Source organism: Trachurus trachurus (assembly GCF_905171665.1).
Source record: "Trachurus trachurus genome assembly, chromosome: 15".
In the NCBI taxonomy this organism is placed as follows: Eukaryota; Metazoa; Chordata; class Actinopteri; order Carangiformes; family Carangidae; genus Trachurus; species Trachurus trachurus.
Window position 1 is genome coordinate 12,018,103 of NC_139906.1, and position 12,359 is coordinate 12,030,461.

The 12,359-nt window shown below is 41.3% G+C and overlaps 1 protein-coding gene across 1 annotated transcript in view; it reads left to right on the top strand.

Annotated features, from left to right (window-relative positions):
- Positions 1-6,656, top strand: part of LOC310998606 (glutamate receptor ionotropic, delta-1-like) — a gene marked incomplete at both ends in the record, with an annotated part of 223,310 nt that extends 216,654 nt beyond the window's left edge. Inside the window, 3 exons of the mRNA XM_083988739.1 lie at positions 189-355; positions 2,199-2,439; positions 6,219-6,656. Coding sequence (XP_083844865.1) covers positions 189-355; positions 2,199-2,439; positions 6,219-6,656 — 846 coding nt within the window. The remainder of the gene's footprint in view (positions 1-188; positions 356-2,198; positions 2,440-6,218) is intronic.
- Between the last annotated feature and the right edge of the window lie 5,703 nt (positions 6,657-12,359).

Sequence of the window (12,359 nt, forward strand, 5' to 3'; positions counted from 1 at the left end):
TTATTTCCACTGACTTGATGAATATTAGTCACCGGGGAATGATGTTGTTTAAGAGGATCATTTTGTCTCTAAAGTCGTTCTTTCCGATGCGGCAGATAAATTAGCGTCACCGTCTTCACATTGTCATAATCGATTTTGCTGTTGCGTGTGTGTTTTGTGTGTGTCCCGGGAACTTGTTCTATTTCCAGGCAAAGCGAGAGTCTTATGCCTTTCTGTGGGACATGGCGGTGGTGGAGTACGCTGCTCTGACAGACGACGACTGCACGCTGACCGTAGCAGGAAACAGCATGAGCACCAGAGGCTACGGCATTGCCCTGCAGCACGGCAGTCCTTACAGAGACCTCTTCTCTCAGAAGTATGTCCACATACACACATGTTATAATATGTGGTGGTGATATGTATCAATTGTGAAGCATTAATTCATTCTCAGCAGTAGCAGTACCAGCTAGTACCTCCTGGTGCTGGTATCAGCCGTCCTGTAAATTGTTTGAAATCAGGATATCTAAGGTGTATTACAGCTAAGCTCCAGGCATCCGTCCTGTTGGATATGATAACTTTGTACAGACCAAATGGGATTTGGAAACACAGCGATTTGAAAAAGAGAAATCAAGATGGGCATAATATACCAACGGCCAGATGATCAGACAGGTTGTGCACAAACTCAGGGTTTAGCCACTTTATCTGGAGGTGAAACCAGCGAGTCCACAAGTAAAGTCTGATTGCACACAACCACAGTACGGCAAAAGTACAGTGGATTAAAGCTGAACCATGGCTTTCAAAATGATGATGGATGTTAAAGTGATTGGCCACATTTTTACCTTATGCTTTTGTTTTCCCTTCTGAACAAGTTTAACTACCTTGCAGGCTTTCTTTTATCATGTGTGAGATCCAGATCTCAGTAATCACTTTGGCCAGTGCAACGTTAACAGGTGGCCCCCGCTATGAAGACATCACCCTCGTTGTGCTACACTGTCATTTTTGTATTTGTTTTGCTGGGATTCAGTGAAAGTTGTACTTAGAGCTTGAGCATTTGCAACCTGAGCACTTTCTCTGGACAGAAGCAGACAGAGAGGAACAAATTTAATATTCTCACTGTGTACTGTTTACCTTTTGTCTTTGGTTAATCTGTTTTGGCCTCAGACATGAGACAAACATATTTTCACTGTTGTCTTACATGAGTCATATTAGTGATTTTCGAATTAGGACTGGAAGCTTCTTTTTTTAAATAGAAATCAAACAGCATCTGAAGGTGCAGGATTGATCACTCTGTAAACTACAAACAGCGCCTGGATGAAAGATTTTTCATAAAAAAAGAAGGAATTTGAAGGCGTCTGGAGTTGTGATGTTTCTTGATTGTCTATAAATGATTTCATATCAAAAGCTTTGGCAGCTGTGTTTACACATACCTGGGTGTGCCTTGACGCTCTGAATGAATGTGCAAGTTTGTGCACAAAAAGTCAGTATGTGGCATTCACTGCTGAAGAGGTTGAATAATGAGTGTGCAGAAAGCTAACCGCTCCGATGGGACAGATTCACCGTCTCGCCTCTGTTTGTACTCAGCCGTCATTATTCTCCACCAGAACATCCATCTATTCCTCTCAGCCCTTTCTGCACCAACTAATGGGCTGACTGTAGTATTTGATCATCTTTGTTTTCATGCTTATATAGTTCGATATGAAACCAATTAATCTCACTGTGATTTGTTTTTTCTTTGACTTGTTTACATAGATCTGCTCTTGTAGCTCTTGTTAGCATTTATTAATTGTTTCAACGCTGCTGTCAGTAACACGTCTAACAGTCTGCTGCTACAGTATGCAATCTGCAGCTTTTAATAGCACTTTACCCTCCATGGGTCTTAATTGATGTTAATGAACTGTATTAGCATTGGTTGTTACCTCATGTTTTTATTAGTTTTGTCACAAGTTAACTGTATTAGTTTTATGTGATCTACACAGTATTTTTGTGTAATTGTATTCATCTATAGCAGCCTTACTGTACATTGATTTTCCAATTTTCCTTCATGTTTGTCTTTGGAAATTATTTAATTTCCCATTCTCCACTTCCATTCTCTGTAATTTGATTAGCCAGCATTTAACATGATCTGAATCAATGTCATTGAAGGCTTTGTCCGGGTTTCATGTGGTGTTATCTGTCACGCTGTGCGTGAGAGAACTACTCACTGTTTCTCCTTCCTACAGGATTTTGGAGCTTCAGGAAAAAGGTGACCTTGACATCCTGAAGCAGAAATGGTGGCCGAAGAAAGGCCGCTGTGACCTGCAGAGCTACGCAGACGCCCAGCCGGAGGGACGCGCGCTGCGTCTCCACAGCTTTGCCGGTGTGTTCTGCATCCTGGCTGCCGGGCTGCTGCTGGCCCTGCTGGTGGCCGCGCTGGAGACCTGGTGGAACAGCAACCACTGCCGGAGAGAGCAGCCCAAAGAGGTGACCACTGACAACTCGTCGGGCCAGGGCCCTGGCCCAAGCCTGCTAACCCAGAACCGGGCCATGGTGGCCACCATGGGTCCCCCTGCCCCTCCAAGGCCCCGGTCGAGACCGAGACCCCCGGGCCCCCCGGTCCTGCCCAGAGATGCCACTGCCACACTCTACTTTATGGATCCACCAGGCGCTGACGCCAGCCCCGATTTAGTAGAGCTGCAGTACACCCAGTTATAATAGGTGTGCCCCCGGATGATAGTCCAGACATCATGTGATCAATCTACTCATTCCTTCTCATGTTGGGAGAGAGGTTGGGGTGCTTTGTTAGGGACTTCTCTGAGGCTTCTCTCTCAAACACATTTTATGTGATTCTCTCTCATACTGACACACAGAGGCAGTGCCCACGTTTTGGGTTGAAGTCACAGTCACACATGTGAGAGAACCGCAGCTGGAATGATAGCAGTAAATAACGCTGTATTACAAATTCAAAACCACACAATGAAATTGTACTTCTGAGTCGATAAGTGCTTCAGTCGTACAATAGCTCTCTTTAGCTAATCCATTCAAGTCTTAATGCTTTAGAGCTCTGACTTCATTTTGCTGCTGTGGACTGGGCAGCCCCTCTGCATGAGGCGTCCAGACAACTAAGGCTTGACATGGATCCCTGAACTAAAGTGTGAGCAAAAGCAGATAGCAAACAATCTGAGCCTTGACCTGCCTGTTTGACTTGAACCACTGACTGAGGACTCATGCCATTTAAGACCCAGTCTGGTCCTGAGAAATAAATAAATAAATAAATCACAGTAAATCAAACTTTTTGCTGTAGACAGGAGTTTGAGTTACTGGTGTCGATTCCTATTTCAGTCTTTGTGCTCAGCTGCTCTCATAATAACCACATACTGCTGTCATGTGAGATTCACAGCAAACATCACTGTCTCATTATTTATAGAACATAAGCGTTGTCTGATGTGTTGTCTGAGTACAACCGTGGTTTTGTGCTCGGTGATTATTATGTTTGTAGACATGTTCAGAAGCAATATTCCACTCAAAATCTATTGATGAACAAACAATAACCTTGTTCAGGCTTGAAATGTGGCTAAAAGTTTTGTAGTTTTCTCGGTTACAGTTGCATCCAACAGGGACAGCAGAAAAAAAATCAAAAGCTAAACAGAAGTGTATGGGGGAAAAAAACGTATCTACTTGTTGATAGAAGGAAATGGATGAAGATCTTCCAGTTTTTGTTGCTTAAATGTGACAGCTGGCTTCCTTTTCCTATTCCTACATCAACATAAACATCTTTATTCTTATTTTTGCAAGCAGATTCAAAGCATTCCTCTTGATATCTGATCAAATTTAAATTTCTATTTGTCACTATAATATAATATCTAAGATTTAGACTTAATAGTTCAGGTTTATTGTTTCAGTGTGTTTATTCTAAAAAAAATGGAACTTGATGGAAATTGTTGTAAGTATTGTTCAAACCTGCTGAAACAAGTGTTACATGTTCAAAAGATTTGGGTGGCGGAGCTCTTTAAATAAGAGTCATTGGAACCATGACAGCCCAGACATACAGTATGTGGACATTATGACAGCCATTCAAACTTAATGCTATTGGACCACATCAGCCATATATAAAGCATCAGCGCAATTTTTTGGGAAACATTTGCTTTCTTTCTGAGAGTTAGGTGAGAAGATTGATACCACTCCAGTGTCTGTGTTAAATGAGACGCCGCAGCCAGCAGATGATTATCTGAACTCAGCATGAAGATTGGAAACAGTTCGGCTCAGTCAGAGGTTCATCTGTGGGAGTTACCTTGTTAAACAGTTTCTCTCCCGGTTCCCCTGTAATCTCACAGCGACAACTGTACTTGCCTGCTGTTCACCGAGAAGTAGTTAAAAGTAGTAACTCACTCTAAAAACCACAGACTGAGGTTTCACACATTAGTGCTTCAAGAACTTTAAAGGTTCTTGTTGAAAATGTGAAAGTACCGGCGAGCTCTGGCTGCTGTTACGATGGAGAAAATAAAAAAGCAATTTAGAGGTGAGGTGTGAATTAAAACTGCTTTGTCGTTGCAGTTGCGTGAAGACACAGTGTCTTGGTTTGAAAACTAATAGGACTAAAACCATAGTCATGACCCTATTTAAGTTGCAGATTAGTTTTAGTAATTGCATTCGTTTTCAGAACAGTGACATTTCTTGCCTCTGCCCAGTGTGAGCAGAATCTTGTAATAGCAACACTAAATGCACCAAGGGGGATGTAGAACAAAAAAAAAACACAAAATCAGTTTTTTTTAGACAAAGAACCAGATATTTTCAAGCTCAGTGGCTCATATTTTGTACAAATGATTTAAGTCTCACTTCCACACAGGCATGAGAGTGGTAGACTTTAGATCTTTTACGTGATTCTCAGAAAGAAAGGAAATCAGAGGATTTTCCAAAACGCTGAACTATTCCTCTTTTTGCCTTAGTAGTAATTAATTGTAATTATATGTCAATGTCTGGGACCGTTTTGGTTATGTATCATTGTCTATCATCTCCAGCAGGTGACTAAGGATTATGGTCTGGAAAGGGTTTCTGGTCCATTGACATATAATGACATAACAAGCGCTTCACCGGAAGGGAGGCGGGACATATGGACAGACAAAGAGAGAGACTGGGAGGAGGCCAAGGCTCTTGACACAGGTCAGGAGAGGCCTGACATACTCTACTGAATGGTCATTGGCTGTGTCAGGGCGAAGGGGCGGGGCATGGGGCCGGGCAGGGGTAGATTGTAGTTGCTTCATCTGTCATCTCACCCCATGGTCTCTGTTATTTGCCGTTTTGGTTTTATCTGTTTTCTGTGTGGCTCCACTTAAATGGGTGCATGATGATAAAATGTTGGTGTGTGGAGGGCAGGGTGCAGCCAAAAGCGAGCATGGTAACAAACAATGGAAAATCTGTATGTGATTTAAAAAAAAAAAAAAAAGTTGCATGCTCTTTGTTTGGCCTCTCCCTCTCCTCTCCCATTCAGTACTTGTCTCATTGATGCCTGTTTCTGGAACTGAAGAATGAGATGATTAGACTGTAATTTAGATTAACTGATTTAAACTACACGTCCATGTGAATTTTATTGTCACAAAGTCCAATTCATTGGGTTTGTGTGTCCGTTTGAGCGTGTCTTGTTAACAGCTGATGCTCTTCATGCAAGAGGCACCTCCTGTAGATGTGTGGTCACCTAATTGTGGAGAAAATTTAAACACTTCTGCATGAAGAGACATCTTCATTTAACTTCATCTCAGAAATGGAGACATTACCTTTTTACAGCCCCATATTTAAGATTTACTGTTTTAAGGTAATGTCCCTCTTGATGTTGACTGCTTGAGAAATTCCAGTATATTCTTAATGTATATGTTTGGGAAGCAGAAATAAGGCAGTCAGTTATTTTAGCATCCTCCAAACCTACATGAGAATTGCTAGATGTGTGTTAGGCTGTCTCTAACTGAATGATAGAGTAGAAGTGCATCGCCTGTACTGAGGGTAGTTGGTCATGATGGTGATAATGAAACAACCATTGTAACTCCTCTTTTTCTGTCCTCTTTCACTCTCAATCCTCATCCCATTCATTCTTTTAACCTCTTAACCCCTTTCACTGCACATTCATTTTCACTTTTATTCTTTATCACACTCATTCTTAATTACATTCATGCTCTCCCTTCCATTAAAACCTCTATCCACCATCCTTTCTCTTGGCTTCTTTTATTCCACACACACTCTGTGGCTCTGCCTTTCTTTTCATCTATCTTTAGGACAAAGAGGTGAACCTGGAACAGGTCCACCAGCGTTTGAACAGCCTCCTGGACGAGGACTTGGCCCACAAGCAGCTGCCAGGCCAGTCTATCGAGATCTCTGCTCTGGACATTGGCAGCATGCAGCCCAGCCAGTCCCTGGAGGCCTTGTCTGCTCGGGACTACCCAACCCATCGGGGGCCGCGGCCACTCTCTGTAACCACCTTCCTCCAGGAGGGTCATGGGGCAGGAAGGACACTGGGCGCAGCCGCTGGCAGGACCTTGCCCTTGCCCCTCAGCAGTGCCACCATGCCCTCTATCCGCTGCAAACACAGGGCGCCCAACGGGGGCCTCTTCCGGCAGAGCCCAGTCAAGACACCCATGCCAATGTCCTACCAACCAGTGCCAGGAGGACCCATCCCAGAAGCCCATGAGCCCAGCCACGGGACATCCATCTGAGCACACCCAACATTCACAGACACTCCAGCTCCAGGAGATAGTGGAGAGCTCAACAGAGTGCCAACCGTGTGAAGAGATATAAATAAACCCCTTAAAAAAAAAAAAAAAGGATTTTTACTACTACAAGTGATCAAGAGTCTATGGGACGACATGTGACAGGATACCGAGACTTTAATGTACATATTTGTAAGTACAAAGAGAGAGAGAAGCAACATTAAAAAGTGTATTTTGAATATTCTCAACAGTTGAGTTTAAAAAACATAAAAGTATTAAAAAAATGACTGTTTGAATGGCTTTGTAAATTTTGTTCTAAATGAATAAAGGTGACAATACTTTGTGGTTGTTTTCTAAGTGCCAAGTTCAAAGATGTTTTCTTTCAGATTAACATTAACTGAATGTACTGTAAGAATTCATGATAAAAGACATTTCACACTTCAAAGACATTGGAAGAATTGATTTGTTTCATATGAAAAAAAATAAAAAAGTATAATACAAAAACGAAAATGTGTGCTTGAGAACATATTGAGAATATTAGTGTCATTCTGTCCTGAAATGTTGATCCCACTCTCTCCACCAACACAATTACTCCAGTAAATAACACCTCACTATCAGTGGTTATGCTTCATTTTTAAAATGGTTTGAACTGATGCTCTGTTACCCTAAATACTTTTTTAAAAAACCTTTGACAAAACATTTGCAATTCTTTTCTTATCTTAAGATTTTTTCCGGATTTCAACATGGCATTGCATTTTTGATTGTTGGATTTTTTTTCTTGTTGCAAGAAATGATGGTTCATTATTAAGTGCATTCTTACATCTGAAAACTAAAGGTTTCAGGTAAAGGTGCGCAAAGAGTTTAAATCAGTTCAAAACGGCACTGATCTATTTTGAAGAAAATAAACATTGAGTGCACATTTTTGCAAAGAAAGCGTGAAATTCATCAAATTTGTTCCATGTATCTACTGTAAACAGCTGGCAAATAATATGTTGGAGATTGATCTTACCAGTTTCAGCCAATAATCACAAAACAGGAGAATAACATCCAAAAACAATTAGCCGACCATACATCTGATACCAACTGATCATTCATCTTGATCCCAACTTTTACCACACTCATGTTCCACCTTGGCAAAACTATCAGCACGCGCACACACAAAAAGGGGAAACAGGAAACGGTCCATGTGGGAATGAAGAATAATTGCTAACAATGAGGCCAACTCATAACCCACCTTCACACCACCTGCAGACACACATGGGGCATATGTGATCAAACTGGGCCCCGATGCCAGCCCCTGCACAAGGGGCCCCAGTTGAACATTTGGGAACACAGACAATACTTGGGCTGGGGACATAGCTGCTGTGTGTCTGTGTTGGGTACTGGTCTGAATATATTAAATTAACATTGTGAATCTCTTACGAATCTTAATTTACACTCATTTCTATTCTCATATATGAGCCTCATGATTAATCTCAGAGAAACAACAACAACAACCGGTTACAAACAACAAACAAGCTACACGTCCAGTATCAGTGTCCAGAATCTTTAACTAGCTGCAGTGAACCCAGACGAACAAAAGAGCGCAAAAATCATTCTCACAATATTTATAGCTGTCAGGTTGTGATGATAAAGGGAAATACATCTACAATCAATTGGCCTCTTGATCAGCTGGACAGCAGATACTGTTGATCAATAAGTATTGTTTTCTTTTATATAAAAATGTCTAATTTAAAATGTTCCTTTTTTTGTCTTATATGTTAGAGTTTTGGGGGAAAAAACTAAAACATTGCAAATGATACCTTGGGCTTTGGGATATTTAAACTATGGAAGAAAATGGAAGATGACTTAAATATGAGATAAAGATTTCAGATCATATGTTTTTTGCACTGAAGTAACATAAAATTAGTCAAAAAGCAGGATAGCAAACATCCGTAGCCGCCACCACACTCTCCCACTGGTTCCCCTCGCCACGCGCGCACCTCCCTCTGCACATACAGCTTACATCTGATTTCTGTTCATAAGATACCAGACCCTTTGATCAACCGCACTGCTCTTCCTGCGACTGGAGGTAACAACTGATCAAGAGAAGTGATCTGTCACTTCAAACTCAAACGCCAGCGTCCTGTCAGCCAGGCTAACCAGGCCTTCTTAAAGACGACTGAATGAAATGTCAGAATAAGAGCCAAACGCTTCATTGTGAACTCTCTCCGCTTAATGTACACTTCGATTCACTGTCACTACATGCTGAGTTTATTAGAGACACATTTTCAGGCACAAGCATTCGTCAGTTCTGTCTGTAATAAACTGCAGCAACTCAAACCTTTCTTTCATATAAAATCAATTTTCTTACGTCTGCTACGTGAAGATTACACAACACTTGAGTCGACTCCCTGGGGGGAAACGCTCAAAGTATACTCAGATAATGACTAGATTCAGACTCCTGAGGGATCACTGCGCACTCCCATGTGTCGATCAACGATGAGAGAAAGGCCAACAGGAGTAAATCCCTGAGAGGCTACAGAAACTGCTATTGAGGGGATGAGAACAGTTATCACGGTCTCAAGAAAAGATCAGATGGCAGCCATTAACTCATGCACCAATTACATGGCACAGGTACTTTTGTGTCACTCACTCATTTGAAATGTCATACTACAGTGGTTTTTCACAATAGCGTCCTACTGGAGCTCCTGTGATTAGACATTTAAGCAGCGTCTCAAAGACAAAAAATGATTGGCAGTCATTGCTTAAGTCCCTTTAAAAAAAAAAAGAACGTAGCAGCAGGTTTTCACTATGAGACTTTTCTGCTTTTCTTGTTGCAACATTATGGCAATTTTTTTTTGTTTAGAGGCTTTGAACTGTTGCTTTGGATTGTCATTTTGATTGTTGTGACTGACATTTTTCACAGTTTTTTTTTTATTATGTTTTAATCAAGAAAGTAATGGGCAGATTATGAGCAATAAAAAATAATCACGAGTTACCCAAGACGCCATAAATATGACGTCTTTCACTTTCACTGTGCTACTGAGACACAATATATTTATCCTCCCTCTTAGTGACTGTGGTACATGCACCAAATTACTCCCTGGCTTCCTGACATTAAAGAGCTTGTGTTGCCTCTGCAAGGCGAGAAGACGCTGTAACAGGTTCAAGAAGCAAACCTTTGAAGATCGCAACCATCCTGTGGGGAGCAACCGTTGCCACCGTCGACACAGCTATGACTGCATGAGTCAGCGTTGCATTAGTCAGTTGCGGGGTGGGGGGGGGGGGTTTCTGATTGCTATTTTTTTCCTGTACATTATAGAGCCATTGAAGCCATGGACCCATGCTGCTGGTCTGATGAGGATGGTGACTAACACAGTCTCATGGAGTCACCATCTGCTCGTTTTCACCTGAAGGCAAAGTGTTTCACCAGGACGACACAGTTCAAGTTTTTAGCTCCTGCAGCAACAAGGACATGATATCTCACCGCTCACACTCGCTGGGTCGATGGTGGAACGGTGTTTTTTCCCATGTTGTCAGATAATACCTAAGGTGGCCCCACTTGACTGCTCTGTGCCCCCTAAAGTTGGAAACTTCAAAAAGGAAGTCAGGACTTTAAATAGCTTCCCCAAAGTCTGAGCACTTCACCATACTCGAGCTAGGAGATCTGTCTGTGCTCATATGTGTGTTGAGATTGTTGATTTGCCCTCGTCACCTTTCCTGTCCGCCGGCCCTGCCTGCCAGTCGTGGACGTGGCGCTGAGCAGAGCTGTAGAGTCTCCATGGCTTTGCTCAGAGGAACCACTGACCTTGTTCTGAGTGCTGAGACCTGTCAGGGACACACTTCCCGTTTTCACCCTAACGCAAACAGTCCACTGCCACCACTTTATGTCAAGACTCATCTTATGACATGGCCTTTTTCACCTCCACATCAGACACAGCACACACACACACACACACACGCTCAGCCTCAATTTGTACCCCAGAGGAGTAAGTGAGATTACTTTCATCTGAAGAGATTATTGAAAAGGCCATCTTCAAAGACAAGTCCACTTTGTGTAACATTGTGTAATTGTGTTAAGTGAAAACATGTGCAAGTAAAATAAAACGTACTGTGCCTCGGGGTAAAAAAAAAAAAAAGGAAGAAAGAAAGAAAGTCACCTAATAGGCTCATATCACTTGTAAAACCAAGATCTCCATCAGTTTTTCACATAGCACATTATCACAGGAACAGGGACTTTGTAATTATACAATTCTGCCACATGACTCGCATGAATAGTCTGTATAATTAGCTCGTGTGGGCAGTGTGAGGCAATCTGCTGTAAAATAACTTCTATTCTCCCTGCAGGGAGATCACTGACCGTCTGTCCAGACTGCCTCTGCAGTCTTATTATCCATTCATTGAGCCATCATACCTTAAACTACAGGCAGGGCTTTTGCTTTCTTGTCCGGAGGGAAGCTCTTTGCCTTTTTTGCCCTCAAAAGTTTGGATCTCAATGGCATTAACTTGAAATGTTTCCATATTTAGCAATTTATCTGGGGACAAATAAAAAACTTCCGCACAAGGCTGTTAAAAATTACCCGGAATAGACGAGTCATGATATTTTATACTACTTAAATAATTTCAAATGTGATCTTTCGCTCTTCCTTTAAGGCCAAGTATCTCACTGGTGATGAGGAGATTCTTTAAAGCCCATCTGTTACCTACAAAGCCATCTACAGACAACATAATAATTCACTGCTTAAAGTACATGAAAAGCAGATGGGGAGCTATAACTGGGAAACATAAACCGACTCAATTCAACTGCTTGTCGACCTTTGGGGAAATAAGCTTTCTTGCCTCTTTGCCGAGAGTCCAGTCGGGAGATTGATAAAACTCCCAGCAGCAGCCAGCAACTAACTTATCTTAGCATGAAGATGAGCAATAGGGAAAGCTGGTATTCTGGCTATTATGTCATAATTATTTTAGGTTAGGTTAGGTTAGTTTATCACAAGTCGACAAATTACAAGAGAGATTATGGCACATTTTTCCTTAGAAATAATTAATTCATTTCTCATTTTGACCACATTTGATGAAGGACAGTGTAGATTTTTACTTTACTTACAACAATGTTTCCTAAATAGGTAGTGGAAATGACTAATTCCTATATTTATTACATCATGTACAATAAGTGTGATTAGATTGATGATTCAGAATAAAAAACTGTGAACACACTACATTTGCATCATGCTCTTACAATCTCAGAGCCTTTTAAAGAAGCAGACTGTTTTCATATATATAAATATAGATATAAGCATCTCTAACACTCAAAACATATGGCCACAGTTTTCTTCACAGGTTTGTTTCAGAGCACAGACTCTTGGCACACAGCTACAAAATATGTTCCAGGAACTTACATTGACAATATATTTTCATATATTGTCAATCTAAGTTGCTGGAACATATTTTGTAGCTGATTTAGTATATCACCAGATACATTTGCATAGCAGTTGCACCTAAAACTGCAATGTCAACAGACAAGGATATTGAGAAATGAGATTAGACGCCGTTTTATATTTGCCAGTTTTCTGTGAGAAAAACATAATCCCAAAACTCCAGGGGCATAAACTGTTGAACTGTTTTAGATTTGATATTTTCTTTAAATAAACAGCAGTAAAAGAATTTTACACTCTTGTACCAATGAACTACTTCCAAACATTTGTTAAGACACTTCTTCAGTTTGCCTGT